The sequence below is a fragment of the Microcaecilia unicolor genome, chromosome 9 (genome assembly GCF_901765095.1).
Source record: "Microcaecilia unicolor chromosome 9, aMicUni1.1, whole genome shotgun sequence".
Lineage (NCBI taxonomy): Eukaryota > Metazoa > Chordata > Amphibia > Gymnophiona > Siphonopidae > Microcaecilia > Microcaecilia unicolor.
Genome location: NC_044039.1, coordinates 174,466,087 through 174,488,038, shown reverse-complemented (window position 1 = coordinate 174,488,038; position 21,952 = coordinate 174,466,087). Strand labels below are relative to the sequence as shown.

Below are 21,952 nucleotides of genomic sequence, written 5' to 3'. Positions count from 1 at the left end.
TGGGAGGCGGGGCTGGTGATTGGGAGGTGGGGATAGTGCTGGGCAGACTTATACGGTCTGTGCCCTGAAAAAGACAGGTACAAATCAAGGTAAGGTATACACAAAAAATGGCACATGTGAGTATCTTGTTGGGCAGACTGGGTGAACCGTGCAGGTCTTTTTCTGCCATCATCTACTATGTTACTATATATTTAGGGGCCTTTTTACTAAGCCACATAAGCATCTATGCGTGCCCAACACACACCAAAATGGAGTTACTGCTCGACTACCACGTGGCTCTTGCGGTAATTTCATTTTTGGCACGCGTTCGATACATGCACCTGAAAAATATTTTTTTATTTTCGGGCGTGCGTAACAGACGCACGCCAAGTGGCATTTGGCGCGCGAAGGTCATTACCGCCCGGTTACCGCACAAGTCTTTAACGCTAGGTCAATGGCTGGCATTGTGGATATCCTGAAACCTGACTGGCTTTCTAGGAAGTACGCAAATGTTTAGTTAGTTTTCTAATTGATCTATTTTTCAGTTACTGTTTGCTATTTGCACATTTTTTTTCTTTTTTTTGTCCACTGTTCCAAGTTCTGAGAATAAACACATTTGTTTGTTCATTCTGCCTGTCTGGACCGATAAAGAATCCTGATAGTTTGTGTATTGGGTCTGTGAGTGCTTTCTGAGAACTGTGGGATCTGGGAGTGTGGCTCCAGTAACCTAGAAATCAATGGGGATAGTTGGAGAGCGGGAGACTTGCCCAGAGGTGGTTGTGACCCAGTCGATAGGAGGAGAGTGCTAGTATAGAGCACAAATGGCAGGTGCAGGTGGACTGAGCTGTGCTAGGGATAGACTCTCTTAAGTGGCTGCTGGGTAACCCCAGGTGGGTGGCTAGGCATTTCGTGAAACTGACGTTACTCTTAAGTCTACCCTCCTACAACCTCAATTCATGTCCTCTTGTTCTACTTCAGCGAAGAGCTCTCTCTCTCTTTCCCAGACTGAAACTGAAGCAACAGCCAGCATCTGCTGGATAATTTAAAACTCCAGGCCAATCAGAGCCCAGGACAGTCAAGTTTCAAATAAAAACTGGTTACATCACTACAGGCACTTACTATTATCTGTGTGCCAACTAAAAGAAAGAGAAGCCCGTCCTCTGTTAACAGCTTTAAGCATAAACATGCACCATCTGCTGGCCAAATAGGAAAAATACATTTCAGAACATAATGCAGGAAAATATCCAATACATTTTATGGGCTTAACACACACTTTCTTCACAGTCAGGAAGTACTTTTTCCACAGAGAATGTGGTGGATCCCTGGAATGCCATCCCAGGGGAGGTGGTGAAGATGAAAATGGTGATGGAATTCAAAAATATGTGGAATAAACACAAACGATTCCTATATTGAGAGAATGGAATGAAAAACACTTAGCTGTGCTTATATGGCAACTCCAGTAATTGGGAAGTAAGGTTAGTGCTGGGCAGGCTTTTACAGTCTATGTCCCGATTATAGCTAGACACATTTAGTTGGGCTGGAGTAGGCTATGACAGCAACACCAGTAGTTGAAAATTAAATCCAGTGCTAGGCAGACTTCTAAAATCTGTGCTCTGAAAATGACACCGATAGGTCAGGATCAAGTATGCATATGTTATATCAAACTATATCGTATGGTATGAGCTTATCTTGGTGGGCAGACTAGGTGGATCATGCAGGACTATCTGCTATCATCTGCCATTAATGGAAGGAATCCTGCCTTCTTTGCTTGATAAAGCTACAGTTCGTCCTGTATTAAAGATAGTCATCTTGATCCTGAAACAATTATTGACTGATATCAAGTTTTACCTTTCTTAGAAAAAGCAAGGCCTTTTAAACTCCATTCTTTATGGGTAATTTTATTACAGGAAACCTGGCTAGAGTTGGACACGCTAGATTTCATTAAAAGAGTAAAAAACATTTATATTTTAGCCTCGCCTTTAAAGAAAGAGGTTACTAGATGCCCAAGCAAATAATAAAATGTAGCTCTCTTTTGATAAATAAGAGCATTGAAACAAAGCTGGGTTTACAACGTAAGTCTAGAGAAGTGAATCAAGTGTTATAAATTCATATGTTTACGTTTTATATGTTACTGTCATTTTGTACATTATTTCAAGCTTTTCAGAACCCACCTAGAACAGATAGCAATTAGCAGGCTAGAGATATTATTAAATAAACAAAAAGATTATAGCATCTGAGCTAACAGGGCAAGATAGCGAATGGCTAGAGTATCACACAATCACAAGCAGATAAAAACAATATAAGAACATAAGTGTAGCCATACTGGGTCAGACTAATGATTCATCTAGCCCAGTACCCCGATTTCAACAGTGACTAAAAAAAACAAAAAACAAATCAGGGCAACATTCCATGCTACCAATCCCAGGGCAAGCAGTTGCTTCCCCATGTCTGTCTCCATAGAAGATTATGGACTTTTCCTCCGGGAACTTGTCCAAACCTTTTTTTAAACCCAGATACGCTAACCTCTGTTACTACATCCTCCAGCAAAGAGTTCCAGAGCTACTCGTTGTTCCTTCTATTTGTTTTAAAATTATTTCCATTTAACTTGCTTGGATTTTGTAGACCTCACTCGTATCTCCCCTCATCCATCTCTTTTCAAAGCTAAAGAGACCTAACCTCTTTAGCCTTTCCTCTTATGAGAGGAGTTCCATCGCCTTTATCTTTTTGGCAGCTCTTCTTTGAACCTTTTCTAATTCCGCTATATCTTTTTAGAGATACGGTGACCAGAACTGAATGCAACACTCAAGGCGATACAGAGGCATTACAGTATTTTTGGTCTTATTCACCATCCCTTTTCTAATAATTCCTAGCATCCTGTTTGCTTTTTTTGGGCACTGCCAAACACTGAGCAGAAGATTTCAGCGTATTATCTATGATGATACCTAGATCTTTTTCTTGGTTGCCAGCTCCCAAGTTGGAACCTAGTATCAGGTAACCATGATTCAGATTATTCTTTCCAATGTGCATCACTTTGCATTTGTCCACATTAAATTTCATCTGCCATTTTGATGCCCAGTCTTCCAAATTCTTAAGGTCTTCCTGCAATATTTCACAGTCTTCTCATGTTTTAACAATCTTGAATAGTTTTGTGTCATCTGCAAAATTTAAATCACCTCACCTGTCATTCCGATTTCCATATCATCTATAAATATGTTAAATAGAACCGGTCCCAGTGCTGATCCCTGCGGCACTCCACTATTCACCCTCCTCCATTAAGAGAAATGACCATTCCACCCTAACCTCTGTTTTCTGTCCAATAATCAATTCCTAATCCATACCAGAACATTGCCTCCTATCCCATGACTCTATAATTTTCTCAGGAGTCTCTCATGAAAACTTTATCAAATGTTTTCTGAAAATCTAGATACACTACATCAACCGGCTCGCCTTTATCCACATGTTTATTCACACCTTCAAAGAAATGAAGTAAATTGGTTAGGCAAGACTTCCCTTGGCTGAATCCATGCTGACTCTGTCCCATTAAACCATGTTTTGTCTATGTGTTCCGTAATTTTATTCTTTATAATAGTTTCCACTATTTTGCCTGGCACTGACATCAGGCTTACCGCCAGATCACTCCTGGAACCCTTTTTAAAAATCAGCGTCACATTGGCTGCCCTCCAATCTTCAGGTACTATGGACAATTTTAATGACAGGATACATATTACTAAGCAGCAGATCAGCAATTGCATGCTCAAGTTCTTTGAGTACCCTTGGATATATGCCATCCGGTCCAAGTGATTTACTACTCTTTAATTTATTGATTTGGCTCAGTACATCTTCCAGGTTTGCCAAGATTTCTTTCAGTTCCTCTGCATCATCACACTTGAAAACCATTACCATTTCCGGTACAGGAAGATCTCTTACATCTTCTTCCATAAAGACCGAAGCAAAGAATTCATTCATTCAGATTCTCTGCTATGGCCTTGTCCTCCCCGAGTGCCCCTTTTTCTCCTTCATGATCTAACAATTATTCTAGTTTATTATATAGAGGAGTAGTTACAACCATAACTTGTGTTATTTGCCTCTTAACACACATTATATGGCAATAACGTATATTACTGCATATTACTGTAACGCATTAGTATTACTCACTGCATGATACATAGAAATGAGATGTAAACTGAATAACACAGCTTGTGGTGAACACTACGGGACCTTTTTCAGCAGTTTGATTTCTAGCAGTAGTTGCTACTGCCATTTTGAACCTGGCAGCTTGACCTCCTTAGGGATCTGTTGGCACCAGTTTAAACCCAACACCAGCAGGAACAGGAGAGAACTGGGGATCACTCCTGCCCTCAGTAGACTCCACTGATTTCTACAGGTAAGCCCAGGGACCTTCCAAGGGGTGGGGGTGGGGGGTCGTCATTATAATGGAAATGGGGGGTGAGGGAGGGAGTGTTATAGTGGCAGGTGTCTCTAACAACACTCCCTCACTAAGGTTGCAGTTTAGCCACTTTAGGACAGGGGGCACCAACCTGCCATGTCAGAGACTGAGTCAGAGCGGTGGGGCTCAGGCCAGGAGGTGGTAAAATAACCTGAAGAAGGGTGGGATCAGTGAGGCCCTGAAGCAAGAGGCCTCCAGGAGGGAGATCTTGAGTGTAAAACGTCTCCTGTAGGAGGCGCCAAGCAAAGGAAACCTCCCAAAGAGTTGGCTGAGCTGCACTACCTATGGTGAAACCCAGGGAAGCGAGAGGTGGCCTTAGCTCAGAAGTTTGCACCCTCTGTTAAGAAGTAGATGCCCAGGGATTGCATGAAAAGAAACTGAAGATGCAAAGGTAAAAGAGCGCCTTTGTATGTGAAGACCCGGGTCCTGAGTGTCTTAGGTGGAACCAGACCTGGATTTACACATGAATAACTGGAATTGTGCTGAAGAAGCCTAACAGGATAGAACTGTGAATATATTAATGTGATTGTTGCACAGATTGCAACCAAGTCTGTAACAGGAACAGAGTATACTGCTTTGATTACTTGCGCACCAATAAAGCTTTTCCTTGACTTTACACTTCATTCTCTGTGTCTGTGAGGGCTCCCAGCCTGTCCACTAGCCACGCTATAACAGGGGGGTGTTTTCAAGGGGGGGGGGGGGGTTACGTGCTTGCCAGGGATTGGCATTGTTGGGGGGGGTGAGGGAGGAGACAAATGCCCAACCCAGAGCACGAGGTCACAGATTTATGACTAGCACAGCTTGCAAGGTTTATTACAAGTTGCGTTATTCATAAACTGCAGTAAATGCCTAATCTTAATACCTACCCTCCACAATGTGAAAATTAGATGTTTTCACAACCCCTACACATCCTAACAATCTTGCCTTCTTTAGTGTTGTGCTTGCTCAATTCTGGATTTTAATTTATGCTCAAATTAATTTCTTTCCTCATTAGTTTTTATTTTGCCTAATATGGGAAGTTAAGTATCAAATTTCACTGGCTGACTCATTCTGAATTCAGGGCAAGATCTGTTTGTTCCTACTGACTCGAGCGAAAAGTCACTGTAAAATTAACTAAACTTCAACTGCTTAACTTGGACTGTACATTACTCAGGATATTGTCTTCCTATATCACTAATGAGTTCATCAAACAAAACCACTACTTCAACACAGCCAAGTTTAGAATAGTCAGACTAGGATGAAATATCGGGTCCCTTGAAGGCTTTCTGGTGATTACATTACAGATCGCTGACCCTGAGGAGAAGGAAACATTTCTGCACATTAGCATCCTTAATTTTAGCATCTTCAGAGTTTGGTGAAAGTGATCAAATGTTACTGGATTCTAAAGGAAACAGTAAAACAAAATATGCTAGATAAATGGAAGACAGTGGTCCAAACAAATTAAGTTACAGTGTAAAACCTACTGGGTAGAAACTGCACAACAGACAAAGGAGTCTTACTTTTTTCTTGCTGCAGTAGATCTGCCATTTTTTCTCTGCAGGAAGTGCAAACATGGCTTCCCTGTGTTTGTCTGAGAGATCAAGTTCATCCTAGATAACAAAAAAACCAAAAAATTATATGTCAAAGTCAGTAAAATAATATGCAGTTTTGTAGCTCAACAGATAAAACTTGCGTAAATATTCAAAAGCACTTATCCGGATAACAGGACCTGCTCTCCGGATAATTGCTGCTGACCAGGATATTCAGGAGGCACTACTATCCAGACAGTGGCCATGAATATCCTTATTCAGCACCTCTGCGTTATGCAGATAATGCCAGGGCAGTCACAGAACTTAGACTGAATAGTGCCATTATCTGGATAACTTAGGGCAGACAGAAAGCTATTTTAAGTTATCCAGATAACAGACTGAAATCTTACCACTACCTGAATAAGTTCTGGTGCAGATCACTAAATATCTGGATTTTTTTTTTTTTTTTGGCTGCCACAGCTGACATTTTTTTCCCGTTTTAGTTTAACTGCTTTTATTGTTTTTCAAACATACAAAATAAAGCGAAAGAACTCAATACAGAACCATGGTGCAAACTTTATCATATTACTTACAACACTGCACAAAATAAATCCACAATACGTTTGTAAAGGAACCCATACTTTCTCATACTTCTCTGTAGGGTTATATTTTTCATCTGCAACACTCTCGTATTTGGCCATAAGATATACTAGATTTCACCATGCATTATAATCAATTTGTAAGATCTTTTTACAATGCACCAAGATAACATTGGCTCTAAAGGTTAATAAAATATTAAACACTTTCTTATTATATTCATTTATCTCTACCTGGAGCCCTAAAGATTTCTATATAAGATGATGGTACGATAATAGCTCAGAAACAGACAGCAACTCACTTACAGTATGCCACTCTCTCTCCCAATACCTTACAAGAGGACACGCTGATACAACATATATGATAATGTACCAGTTTCAGTCTCACAAGACCAGCATAACTTGGATCCCTGTGGATCAACTGCTCTATGGGTGATGAGTGAACAGGGCCAATATGGATACCTTGGTCACCCTAGTCCAAGGGTGGGCGGCCACAGACATTGAGGAACATAACCCAGGAGGGTTTTCAAGATTTTCACAATGAATATCTGTGAGATTGATTTGTATGTACTGTTTCCATTGTATGCAAATCGATCTCACGCATATTCTTTGTGGGGATCTAGAAAACCCATCTGGGTTATGGCCCTCGAGGACCGTGGTTGCCTATCACTGACCTAGTCCATACTGCCTCCCACTGCTCTGGATTTAACTCGCAGTTTAGATCCTTCTCCCATACTCTTTCCACTCCCAAAAGCTTGTGGAATCTTATCTTCTGGGGAAACTTGTACCAACCAGATACCACACCTTTTGATTGCAGTTAGATGTCAGCAAAGATCAACACAGTCTGGTTCACAATCCTTCAGAGAAACAGCCTTCAAAGCTTGTCTCAAGTGCCAGAATTTAAAAAAAAAAAAAAAAAAAAAAAAATGAAAAAACACCCTGACCATGGAGGCTGAACATTCATCTGTAAATTTAAAAGAACAACTTACAGACTGCCTTTCAGAATCAAGTACAAGACAAGGGGGTGGAAGCGAAGCCTTTCAGAATCATACAATATCTGCAAAGCAGTGTACAAGGATTAAAATGTACTTCTCAATCCCTGAACACAAGTGTAGGCACATTTAATAGGCACATGCCATCGCAACACCCTTATCTAATAAACCAGATTAACAAAATGGACATTTTTGTGGATGGCCTTGATCATGTGCAAGGTCTTCCTTTATATAATTGAAGCATTATGGGTGACTTGTTGCATTATATGGCTGAGCAACCTGTAACCAATTGCAAGACGCCAACCTTGAGAAAACAGTAAAGTACGGCTTTCACAGACTTGTTTCAGTTTTTTCCTGGTGGAAAACAATTGGCTTGATTTGAGTGCTCATGCCTGTGCATTCTACCCTTTCTTTAAACACAGTGTGTTCTGAAGCCCCTTATCTTTCAAAGGTTTCTCAAAGGATTACTGCCAAGTAGAAGAGCTCTCTTAGAATGTAGGGCCTTATTTATAACAGCATGTCTATCCCTGGATAGTGAGGAACGCACACACAGGAAGGATCTTACATTTCTGTTAGTAACGTAAAAATAAAGTTATTTCCACCATGTAAACAAATTTTGCTGACACACCAAGTGAGGCTGACTTTTTAAATGATTTATTACTTTTAGATATTAAATTAAAGAAACATCCTCACACAAACAGATAAAGACACTAAAATTAATACAAAACTCACTAAACTGTAATAACCAATTTTTGCAAAAACCTGGCCAGCTCATCATAAGAAGACAATCCAATTATACAGTTAGAACAGTGGAAGCAAACAACTGAAGATAAGAATTAAAACAGCAGAAGTCAGGAAAAGAATACTGAGGTCAATGCATAGAAATCCTCAATTCAATATGCAACAAAGGCTTTAAAAAAACAAAACAAAAACGTTAGGAAAAATTTGGAAAGGAAAGAGACCCCCCCCCCCCCCCCCAAAATAAAAAAAACATTATGCCACTGTACAGATCTATGATGTGATCACATCTTAAGTAACGTGTGAAGTTCATTTCAAAAAAGATATAGGATTAGATTCTATAAAACAGAACCAAGAAATCATCACCGAAAAAGTTAAGTGCTGAGCACTACTCTATAAAGAATCCGTACACCTTTTACAGAATAGTGATTAAGTGCATAAAAGGTGCTTAAATTAAAGCGCCAGTAATTATAACTGCTGAAAGCAGATATAAATGCCAGTGCCTAAGTTAGGCACCGATCAGGTCTATTCTGTAACAATGCATGTGAATTCTGGAAACACCCCCAGAACGTCCCCAGCCATGCCCCCTTGAATTTATGCCCATCAACATAGAATATGATGCTCATGTAAATTTATTTTATTTATTTGTAGCATTTGTATCCCACTTTTTCCCACCAATTTGCAGGCTCAATGAGGCTTACATTTGCCATAATGGCGGTTGCCATTTCCGGGTTACAGAATTACAAATGGTATTGCGTGAAGTTGCATACATACATGATAACATACATGGTACAAGTCATGGTATAGATATATATCATGTGCATATACATGTAAGGAAGAATACATTGTGATAATGCAAGAAGGTTCCTGAGTAATACATTGGATTGTAACATACTTTAGGTCATCGACTATGGATTAAGGCCAATAATTGGTTACTAGCAGCCAATTATTGGCACAGATTGCCAATTTGCACAAGTAAATTAATTAGGGGGTCTTTTACACAAAGGTACACTAGTGTTTTTAGCGTGCGCTAAACACTAGAGACACCTATATATTCCTATGGATGTCTCTAGCGTTTAGCGCGTGCTTATTTTTAGCACAAGCATATTTTTAGCACGTGCTAAAAACGTTAGCACACCTTTGTAAAAGAACCCCTTAATAAGCCAATGTGTGATTTGCGTCTTCCTTGAACAAGTATGATGAGTCAGCCACACATGGGTGATGGAATCGCTTTCCTAGAGCTCAGAAGACCCATCCTTGAACCAGGCCACTTTCTCCCTCAGTCTGTTTTATCTGCCCAGCCAGACAGATGGATCCTCTTGCTCTCCTTAATGTCTTCCCTTTCTTTTTGCCTTGACTATTAGTTCTTCTTTGCTTTCTCCTTTTTTTTTTCTCTTCCTCCACAGCTTTATTTTCCTGGGGTTTGAGCTTCTATGGTGGAGAGTTTGACTGAAACCAGGTTTGTTTCGGCTGAAACCAAACCTGCATCTGAAATTTGTCGCTTGATTTTGGCCAAACTGAAGCCAGTACTGCCTCCTGAACAGCACCCACGCCCTCCTCCCACAAGCTGACAGACCCTCTCTCCCCACGACCAAATAGAAACCCCCCCTTCCTGGACCCATCTGTGAGCCCATGCCCCCCCCCATCAGGCCTATCTTAAATCCTGTTGATCTAGTGGCCTAATCAGGGCAGGAGCAATACCCAGTTGCTCCTGCCTTTGCAGTCTCCACATTCAAAATGACTGCCAAGACCATTTTGAAGCCAGAAACAGCAGAGGCAGGAGCGTCTGGGTATTGCTCCTGCCCTGATTAGGCCACTATATCACCATGGCTTCTAAGGTAGGTTCGGGGATGGCCTACGGGTGGCTGTGCTTTTGGTTGGGGAGGGAGGCAGAGACAGGCTGGTGCTTTTGGTGGGGAGCTTTGGTTTCTGCTGAAAATGCACTGCCATTTTCAACCAAAACCGAAACATGGCCGAATCAGAATTTCAGGCCAGTTTTGATGCCACAGCCAAAACAAACTCAGTTGCCCTCTATTGTGGACCCCTGACCCTTCTGTACACGCCGCTTCCACCAAAATCACCATGCCAAAGTGGCAGCTTGCACCAAAATCACAATAATTTGTTTCTATTATGGTATTTTTGAGAATTTTAAGAAGCTTTTCCAAGTGTCTTTCCTATTATTATATTTTGAAGTACTAACATCACAACACCAGTATGCTGTCCCTTAATGGTGCAGTCTGTGTTCAGCTTAACATGCTGAATGCTGATTTCTAAAAGCACAATCTGCAGTCAACCCTACCACACATCAATGCTTGCTCCCAAGAAAACAATCTGCAAATACCTCTCAGTGCTGTACTGCCTTTTCCACACCCGAATTCCTACATGGGCATGTGCTGTTTGGTCGATCCACCCCAAGCACTGCCCACCTCATGGCCTGTGCCGATACAGAAAGCAACTCAGGCCTGCTTAATACTCTGAAGAAGCACTACAGATGGTATATGTATAAATATCTGTTTCCTTTCTTGACCTTCTGATATGGGGTTTTCCCCCCACTTTGTAAAGAGCTCCTCAATTACTATATCTAAGTACAATGTACTGTAAAGGGAAATTCCTCCATCTGCATTTCCATTTCTGCACCTCAGCTAGTCATCTTTCTTTAATGCAATGTCATTGCTAGTTTTCTCATCACTACTCATAACAAAATTACTGTAAATGCTTATATACATAATGATTTTGTCAGTTTACATTACAATACAATTTAGATACCCTGCATAATCTAGGCTGAGTCCCCTACCAATGACATTCATTATGGATTTTCATAAGACCCAAACAGCATTTCAGAGAAGGGCAATGAATATGATAAATGGGATGGAACAGCTTCCTTATGGAGAAATGCTAAAGAAATTAGAGCTCTTCAGATTGGAGAAGAGATGACTGAATGGAGATATGATAGAGGTCTATAAAACCATATGTGGGGTGGAATAGATGGTTCTCAACCCTATCCTGGAGGCACACATAGGTATTCATGTTTTCAGGATTCCAATAGTGAATATGCATGAGATAATTTAACATATATTTGAGTCCCACTGTACACAAATCTCTCATATGCATGTTCATTGTAGGAATCCTGAAAACCCAACTGGCGATGGTGCTTAATGAAAACAAATTCCACCAGTATACTATAAGCAATAAGCATGCAAATTACTGTTGCATTAAAAACATGGTTGTAATCTACAGATCATTCCAAAATGAGTGGTGAACGGCTCAGGCACCAAAAGGAAGGGTGACAAAAAAAATATATAATCACCAGCAGTATGCATTGGCCCTACTACTGATCTAGTCCATAATGCCTCCCACTGCTCTGGATTTAACTCGCAGTTTAGATCCTTCTCCCATACTCATCCCACTCCCAAAAGCTTGTGGAATCTTATCTTCTGGGGAAACTTGTACCAACCAGATACCACACCTTTTGATTGCAGTTGATATTACTTTGAAAGGCGGTATAACAAACATAATTATATGGTGTGTTTCATATAGAGCAGGTAAATGCATTTGCTTAAATTTTTTTAAAACTATCCGCAAAGTGAATTGTCAAATATATCGGTGTAGATCTCTGAAGTGCTCTGACTGAAAACAGAAGAAGCGGACCTCATTTTTCAGATATCTGCCACATGTATTCTATAACTTAATGAGGCCCTCTAATTTTGCTTAAAAAGTCATACTGTAATAGATGTAATTAACTTCCATAATTATTGTATACTTCACAGTAGGGCTTTCTGTTTAGCTTTCTTCTCAGATAACTTGTTTTCTTCAATATATAGTGTAAAGTCTTTAGTGACTTAATTCTCACAACAAATGGAACACTGTTAGCATGAAATGCTTAAAAAAAAATCCTTAGTAGCTATCTTTGTATCTTAAAAGAATATAAGAAATGCAATGTTGGGATGTTATATGCTTGGTTCATGAGCACCTCAGCGAATATTGTACTTGCTGATGCTGCACTTTTGTTTGTTTTGAAAAATATAAACAAACTATTAAAAAAATGCAATGCTAGGTCAGACCAAAAGGTCCATGAAGCTCAGCAACCTGTGTCCAGCAGTAGCCAATCCAAATCAAAAGTACCCAAACAGGATCCCAAGAGTAAATCCCACCAGGGGTTGCAGGTGCTGGGGCTTGCTTCTGCTCCCCACCAGAGGCTGGGAGAGGAATGGAGAGAGGGAAGGTATGGACCTTGTTGGGGGGGGGGGGGGGGGGGGGGCTGCCCTCCAGTCTTTGCACCTGCCCTTCCAGAAAATACTTAATCATGCTTGGGTGGCAGATGTAAATGCTAATGTTGATATTTTTCAAACCCATGTATATTTCCTTTGTAAACTAGGAAATATTCCTTAGTATGTTTATCGTGTCCTCACCATGCCCCATTTATATTTAGTCATGGTGAAGTTCCTCACATGTATATAGCCCACATGCATGCCAATATACATGTGTAAAAATTGGTATTTATGCGTAGGGATGTTTTTAACTTAAGGGCCATACTGTACAAAAACATCTTGGCTCAACATTTCAACTTTTTGCAAAATCCCTAATTAGAATGTATACATGTACCTAATAGATACGTGTATTACAGAGAGGATTCTCTGGAATTCGTTGCCAGAGAATGTAGTAAAAGCAGTTAGCTTAGTGGGGTTTAAAAAAAGGTTTGGCTGGCTTCCTAAAGGAGAAGTCCATAGACCATTATTAAAATGGACTTGAGGAAAATCTACTGCTTATTTCTAGGATAAGCAGCATAAAATGTATTGTATTTTTTGGGATCTTGCCAGGTACGTGTGACCTGGGTTGGTCACTGTTGGAAACAGGATGCTGGGCTTGATGGACCTTCGGTCTGTCCCAGTATGGCAACACTTATGTAATTATGTAGTAGTTAGTACGGGATTGCATTGTAATACAAAGACATGTTAAATATTAGGGATAGGCTGTCGTTTGAAATGAATGTCATTTACCAGTAACAGTGCACACTGTCTGTACATGGGGCACACTCTTTCCCAACAGTCTGTGAATACAAGATAGTGAAGCGATGGTGAAAAAAAAAATCAGCAATTTATTAGAGGGCCAAAATCTGTAAAAAGTGGAATTTTTGATGGCCAAAGTCTGGTTGGCAACTTTACTACATTTTCCTTATGCAGAGCTTTAATGCTCGATACATGATCAGGTCACAAAAAACTGACACAACCAACCTGTTTGGCTATTTGGAATTAATAGCTGGAACTATTTATTTATACTCTTTATAGTTCTGAGATTTTTTTTGGATGCCACTGTATGGACATTTTCAGATTGTTTGTACCCTTTTCGCAGTGCATGCAGTATTATGAATGTGCTATTGGTCTCTGCCTTGAAAAAGGATGAATATAAACAAATAACAATTTGGCACAATGCTGGACCAACGATTAGAATCTGAAATGAGCTTTTAGTCAAGATGAATTGTCCTCTTTTTCAAATTATTTATGATTAGGAAGATAAGTCTTTTCTTTGATAAATCAGTATGTTTATTGAATTATTTTGATTTTGAATTTAAATTCTGTTGAGGTGTTATGTTGGGCAAGAGTAGCTGGAAGGCCAAAGCAAGACAGACTTCTATGGTGTCTGTCCCACAAATGGGAAAAGACAGAAGAGCACGAAGGCAACAGTACAGAGCTCACAATTAATGGTGGGGAGAGGTGTGCTGGCCGTAGCTGGCCTGGATGGGCCTCGTTCACTGAAGGTTCCTTGGTGGGAATGGGAGGGGGGTTCAGTGCGCCAGAAGGTGCATGCATTCCAGGCACCCCTCTGCTATGCTTCAGCCCTGTTGGGTAGTTAAAGTTTAAAGGCTGCAGTGGGAAGGTTCCTCCAACTGGAGCCTTCTTCTAGGCAGTCAGGTGGGTATAGGGCAGGGAGGTTTACAGAGGGGTGGCCCTCTGAGGTTCAGGATTCATTTCCTGCTCCTTGGGGGTGGCGGACTTTGCTCTGCTTCCTTGTTGCGATGGTGAAAGGTGGCATTGATGAGGTTGCTGAGCTGTAGCTGCTTTCCAGTGATTCTTTTGCAGATTTTCCAGACCAGGTAAGAGAACTGCTCTCCCACTTGCCCCCCACCCCTCCAAGGATGCATGCATGCAGCTATTAGTGCCTGTTCTGTTCCTCCTCGGCCGAAGAAAAAAGGATGTCAGCAATACTAGTACCTGTGCAGGACTCTGCTGCAGATGAGCAGGCTGACTTCAGCCCCGTTTTTCTTTCAGACAAGCTCTACTTCCCCCAGTGCAGTAGCTGCAAGTGAGAGGGGCTTGGCGGTGACAGCATTAAGGAGGAGTATCGGGATGTAGGAGGAGCCAGTACTCTTAGTAGACTGGCCACACAAACATCCCAGCAGAGTAATGGGTCACCCTAGTGGGCACTTGGACTTTACATAAAAGGTTGCAGGTACACATCTCACCATTACCCCCCTAATAATGTATGAAGAGCCCTCCAAAACTCTACTGTACCCAACTGTGCACCACTACAATAGCCCTTATGGCTGCAAGTATTACCTATGTTACGTTATTGGGCTTTATTAACTGCCTTTATGAAGAGATTCACCCAAGACAGTGTACAGAAGGTACAGTTTAACATAAAAAACATACAATTTTGTTAAAAGCATAACAATAGTAAAATAACCAAGTATAAAAAATAACCAAGTATAAACATAAATACAATAACCCACCTGTTTACTAAGCCGCACTAGCGACTGCCACACGGCAACGCCGACACAGCTCATTCAAAGTGAATGGGCTGTGTCAGCATTAGTGTGGCTTAGTAAACAGGGGGGTTAATGAGGTAAACTTGAAAACAGTAAATTAAAACCTAATAAACAGAACTACTGTGAAACAGTATCAAAAATATACACATTTAACAGCACCGGAATTCAAATATCAGAGATAAAATATAATGTTAGCATAATACTAATGATACACCTAATAAGCATGCATCAGAACATTCAACTAACACAGATATGATGCCAACGATTTTCTACGATACAGCTTACCATATAGCTGAAGGACCAAGTGCAAATATCTGATGGGAACAAGATGTGTGGCACAGAGTCAGTTGGGATAATTAGATGGTTAGCTAAACTCAAGGCAAGTTCTTTGTATAGTTAAGCAAGAGATAAGGAACTGATCTAAGCTAAAGTGTGTGTGTGTGTGGCAAGCTAGTCCAGGTATAGAATGAGAGTATAGTCAGTCACTCTATGTAGTAAAGGCTTGGGAGAAGAGCCAGACTTTCACCTGCTTCCTGAAGTACAGGTAGTCTCAAGTTATATGTAGGCCCTATACATGTAGGTACAGTAGGTTTTTGGTGGGTTTGGAGAGCTCACACTTTCCACCACAAGTGTAACAGAGTGGGTTATGGGCTTGGGTCCCCTTCTCTACAGGGCAATGTACCGACCACTAGGCTACTCCAGGGACCCACTTGCTGCTCTAATAGGACTGGCCATAACATCTGAAGCTGTTATAGAGGCTGGAATGTACTGTTTTTACATCTTTGGGGGATAGGAGGGGGGGGGGGGGTCAATGATCACTGGGGGAGTAAGGGGCGGGGGTCATTCCTTAATCCTTCCAGTGATCATTTGGGACACCTTTTTGTGACCTTTAGTTGTTATTTAAGCAGGTTTAGCCCAAAACATCCAGGCTTTAGGCCTTGCTTTGCTCCATAATAGCAGAAAAACATCCAAGTGTTAGGGCCACACAAATCCCATCTTCAACACACCCTGTCACACCCTCTTGTGATTTGGATGCACTGAAGATAAACTGCATAGAAAAACGTTTAAAATGTGTTTTTAAAATAGCGATTTGGACTTTTTGCAAGAAAAATGCCCGTCTGCCGTTTTGTGTCGTTTTTTTTTTTATGTTTTTTTCTCTTTTGAAAATGAGCCTCTTAGTCCACCATAAATGTGGCCCCAGACTTATCTTCTTGGTGACATGCAGGTGAAATGAACATATTAAAAAAAGCTTTTTTTGTTTGTTATGAAGTTTCATGGTATAGTAACAGGTTGTGGTGTTTATTAAGGGCTCTTTTTTACTAAGTGGTGGTAAGTCCAACACGGGCTTTCCGCTCGCTATACAAGTACCACCGGGTTACCGCAGCAGCCTGGCGGTACTTCCCACTCCTAGTGAGCTGTGGGCAATCAGGCAGTGCCACTTGCTGTCCCGGTTACCGCCGGGTTAATGCAGGAGCCCTTACCGCCACCTCAGTGGGTGGCGGTAAGGCCCCCCCCCCCCCCAAATGGCCACGCAGCAAGTGCTTAACTTGCTGCCTGGCCATTTCCTATCAGAAAGTGAGACTTCCCTTTTACCAGCTGCGGTAAAAGGGTGCCTCAGCGCGTGTTTAAAACACGCTCAGATGCCAGCGCTGGCCCCCTTTTGCCACAGCTTGGTAAAAGGGGCCCTAAGCGTTTAGTAGTTATATACTGAGTCTAAATTGTAGATTATTATTTCCTCTCTGTACAGAACAATTGTTTGCTGGGATTTTTCCTGAAATGGTTTTATAGCATAAAACTGCTTGCTTTACATTTTTGGTCAAGAAGAATAGTTTGACTGAACTTTCACGTCCTTCTCATCAAAACCTGCCAAAGACGACACCACCTAATCCCATTAGTACTGTGATAACCAGATATAAAGAGAGATGAGACATCACACACCTTCTGTTAGTCACTTAATGCACTCTCTTCATGAGTCTATATTTATTATTTAGACACAGGCTGGTGGTTGAAATACTATAACACCTAAAGTGTGTGATCTCAGTGAATTATACCACGCCCCAAAGGACCTGACAGCAATAATGTAATGTATAAGAACCCATAGAACAGGAAGCAGCCCGACAGATCAGCAACAGTGTTGGGCTGAGGATCTGGATCTTCCACTCTCTTGGCTGGCCAGAGCTATGGAGGGCTGCAGAGGCGGCATTCACAAGTCCTTGAGGAAAAAGAGGAGTCCTGGTCATTATGCAAGGGCGACACCTAGTGATTACATTTAAAGCCCTTGATACTGACTTCTAGAAGGAAGCAGAATAAAAAGAGCAAAATTCCCACAAATAGGTAAATTAAATAAAGAGCAAAGGGGACACAGGCAACACTAGCTCAAAAAGTTAGAGAGAACTAAAATCTCCACTGATTCCTCTTTTAAATAATGGAAATTTGACACAAATTAGAAGTAAAAATATTATTCATCAAACCAGCATGTTTTGGCAAGGGGCATCATGGTCCATACCCATACATAAGCCCTGACTTTAGAAGCATATCCATGGGTGCATAGAAGCATTTACACAAGCAGATTGCACCCACGTGTAAGTGGCAATTTCAGAAACCTACTATTTATATAGAGAGAGGCTCACCATGCAGATATTTCAAGGGGCATAGTTTGAGTAGGGCTTGGGCGGGATAATTTTACAAAGGAAATACACATGTATAGGGAAAGATTTCTCGGGTCTGGTTTTACACCACCTCAAAGGCATAAACAGGTTTCTTTAAAAAGTGCTTGTTTTGCCCAAGGGATTAAGGGAGTCATTCTTTTTAAGCCACCATTGTTTATTTCTGCCTTCGAAAGGAAACCATATTAAAATTGTGCCTCACTCAGTAACTGGCAGCATTTGCAATGTGTCGGCTCGTAAAATGGGGCATACATACTGTACCCAACTCTGTTCAATAAAATGTACCAAAATGGAACATCTTATGTATTAAATCTGTGAATACAGCATTGTGTATAAACAATAGGTATGTGCAGCAACATATTTAAGGGAAATCTACATGCTGTGCGATTTTGATATTTCACCTACTGAAGAATATTTGTTAAAAAACAAATAAAGCTGATTCTGTACAGAGAGGCTGCCAGAGCCTACCTGCCATCCACCAAAGCCTAGAAGAGGTAGCCTAGGACAACCAAAGTCATCTTTCAGGCACCAAAGTGGAGAAGGCATAGGGTGGAACCCAGACACCAAGAACTGAAAGAGTTGGCATGGGAGTAAGTAGCAGCCCACTAGATGGTTGGGGAAACTGCTGAATGGGGGTGAAGGGAGAGGCTGGGTATGAACAGAAAGGCAGACTGGGCAGAATGGAACCAGTGAGAAAGAGGGACTAGAGAGGGCAGGGGTAATGGACGGAGAGAGACTGACTGGTGAGGATGAGGTGGGAGATTGAGAGGACCTGAAGCCCCTGACCTGTTTCTCCTCCTCCCCCTCTCTGTTTGTCTCTCCACCAGGTGCTTTAGACACTAGTACTTAGCAAAGTTTATACTATAATCACACACTCCAGCTCATCTTTTGCTGTGAACTGAAGCAACCATCTGCCATCATCCTTCTGAAACATTTCTCCTCCTCCTCTCTCTTTCACTACTGCCATTATTGCTTGCGTTTCTTCCTACTCCTGCGGCTACTTCTATTCTACTAGTCATCCCATAGCTGCTGATCAAGTCACACTAACTTGTCGACCTGAAGCTGTCCAATCCACTAGTACCCCTCAGTATTCCTGAAGTATTCTCCTTCCACATGGCTCTAAATTAGCAAGTGGTTGCAAGTCATGCATAGCAGCAGGGTGAGGGGAGACTGCAGTCTAGAAAGGCAAGCAAAGACTCGTGGATGAAAACTGGAAGAAAGAGGAGATACACAGTAAAGAGATAGTGGCAGGAACATGGAAAGAAGAGACACAAGGAGTCAGAGAGGCGGGGAAAAATATGAAGGGTGGGAAATGGAAGACATTGTAGGTGGGTAGAGTGAAGGACAGTATGAGCACAATGGAAGGAAGGAGAAATAAATCAGTGAAAGAGGAACAGGTGAGAAAACACAGGTAAGAGGAAACAGAAGAGACTAAAAAGTAAACAAAAGGAAAGAAATAATGAACAAAAAGTTGTTCAAACATAATAAAAGGGTAGAAAATATTTGTAAATAAAAATATTGCTTTTACAATTTGATTTATCCAGTGCATTTGACTTGGAGAATCATGAGCTTTTCCTCAGTGTCCTAAATTTTTATTTGCAACAGGAAATTCAAACAGTAGCCATCCAACTTTGATCAGGATAAATAACGAGTACATTATGCTGTCAACAATCAAAATTTTAGGAGTTCTTTTGATATAACATTATCATTAGAACCCACATTAATCAGTTAATCAAAAAATCATTTGTATTAATGCGTAAATTACATAGAATTCTTAAATATTGTAAAATGGAGCAATTTAGATTGCTTGTTCAAGCTTTAATTTTCTCGTAAATAGACTATTGCAATTTAACCTTTTTGGGGTGTTCTAGAACAACCATAAGAAAACTCCAAACTATACAAAATGCTGCCATTAGATTGATTTTTTTCTTTACATAAGACAGCCAGAATAACTATGTTCTATCAGAAACTGCATTGGCTTCCAATTAAGGGGAGGATTCTTTTTAAATTTATATGTATACTTCATAAGGTTCTATATGGATCATTGTCGTTTTATGTGTATGTTCATTTTCAATTTGTATCAGCGGGACAAAATCATAGACACTGTTCTATCATTTCATTGCCTACTCCTATGGGAAAAAATCTTTGAAGTTATTTTGCATCTCTTTCACTTACCATCAGGCAATGAAAGTATGGAACAATCTACCAAATGATTTACGAATTTTAACCCACTATTATACTTTTCGAAAAATTTTAAAACTTTTATGTTTCTTAAATATATTTTAGCAATGACCTCTACATTTATTGAGTATTTTATGATGTTCTAATACTACAGGGCTCATTTTCAAAAGAGAAAAATGTCCAAAAGGTGGCATAAATCTGCATTTGAACATTTTTCTCACAAAAACATCCAAATTGGTATTTTCAAAAACAATTTTTAGACTTTTTCTATGAAGTCTGTCAGAAGTGTGTTCAAATCACAGGGAGGTGTGTTAGGGCGAGATCTAGGCATTCCTAACACGTGGACGTTTTTCTACAATAACGGAACAAAACAAAGACATCCAGGGCTATAAGTTGGACATTTTGATCTTGACCTGTGCCCTAAATGACCAGATGACCACTGCAGGAATAAAGGAATGACACCCTCTTACTCCTTCAATGGTCACTGACCCCCTCCCACCCCACAAAGATGTAAATGAAACAATACATACCAGCCTTTCAAAAGTGGCCAGTCCTATTAGAGCAGCAAGCAGGTTCCTGGAATAGCCCAGTGATATGTGCAGTGCACTGTAGAGAAGGTGACCCAGGACCATAATCCACTATTACAGTTGTAGTGGAAAGTGTCAACCCTCCAAAAAACACCTCAAAACCTACTGTACCCACATATAAGTGATACCTGCAGCCATAAGGGCTGTTGTAGTGGTGTGTATAGTTGGGTACAACAGGTTTTTCGTGGGTTTTGGAAGGCTCACCATACAATATAAGGTGGTAACTATGAGATATATATATATCTGGGGCCTTTTATGAGAAGTCCACTGCAGTGCCCCCAGGGTGCCCCATTGCTCTGCTGGGATGTCTGTGTGGCTAGTCTATTAGGAATGCTGGCTCCTCCTATGTCCCAATGGCTTGATTTTGTGCATTTTTCACTAGAAAAGTGGTCCAAAATGACAGACATACTAAGCACATCATCATTTAGGAAATGGTCATTTGCAAAGAAAAAAGACAGATGTTTCTCTGGTTTGAAAATGGCCATTTTCACTAGATTTTTAGATGTTTCCTGCAAAACGTCCAAAGTGTGATTTAGACGTCATATCGAAAATGCCCCTCTATGCCTGTTATTTGCTAGTATTGTACTAGTTAGAACTTATCATGGCTTTAGCGGAACATAAATTAAAATGTTATATTATGTTACATCTATCTCAGTTACCACAAAAAACTAGGGGCCTTAGTTATATGCCTTCTCCCCAATTTTATGAAGAAGCAAATGTAACTGAAGCCGAGGGCAAGCAAAAGTAATTGTAGCTGAGTTTAAATGAAATACATAAAACTCCATTAGCACACATTCATTTAGTTTAATGAGATGACCATTTGCAGACATTATGCAGAGCTATGGTACCATAAAAGCATAAAGGCATCATTGCTAGTTAATAAGGGCAATTTACAAAGCCACTTATCAAAGTTAGCTCTTCTATTCAGCTAAATGTATGGAGGGCTCTCTCACTGAGGGGGTCTTTTACAAAGGCATGCTAGCATTTTTAGCTAGAGACGCCCATAGGAATATGTAGGCATCTCTACTGTTTAGCGAACGCATATTTAACACACGTTAAAAACGCTACTGCACCTTTGTGAAAGGACCCTAGAAGGTACTAACATCCTCACTGAGGAATGATGTTTTCAGGGGTGGGAGAAGAACATGGCAGAAATCTAGGTTTCATTTTCAATTTTAATCATGCTGCTTTGGTGAAAGTCCACAAGAACGTTTTAAATGTCTGGCTTTTGAAGATAATATTCAAAAGGAAGCTACCTATTTACTTTCCGTTTGAAAATTAGCTGCAATGGGCTGTGGGTAGAAGATATTTGTGGATCTGCAGCTGCAAGGCCTAAAGTAAACTGCTCCCAATTTAAATAGAGGAACACAGAAACAAACTCAGTGTAATTTTAAGTGGAAAAAAGTACAAGAGGATTTCAGAAAAGAGTGGATGAAGAAAAATGTGTGGCTAATGTGACAAGTGCATCTACAGACAGAGATGTGACAGGAAAATA

At 40.7% G+C, this 21,952-nt stretch overlaps 1 protein-coding gene across 4 annotated transcripts in view; it reads right to left on the bottom strand.

Moving 5' to 3' along the window:
• The window catches only part of DAAM1 (dishevelled associated activator of morphogenesis 1), a 348,912-nt gene that overhangs the window by 168,839 nt on the left and 158,121 nt on the right, over positions 1–21,952 (bottom strand). For all 4 annotated transcript variants that reach the window (XM_030214350.1, XM_030214349.1, XM_030214346.1 and 1 more), the window contains exon 3: positions 5,926–6,015. In XM_030214350.1, the coding sequence (XP_030070210.1) occupies positions 5,926–6,015 (90 nt within the window). The remainder of the gene's footprint in view (positions 1–5,925; positions 6,016–21,952) is intronic.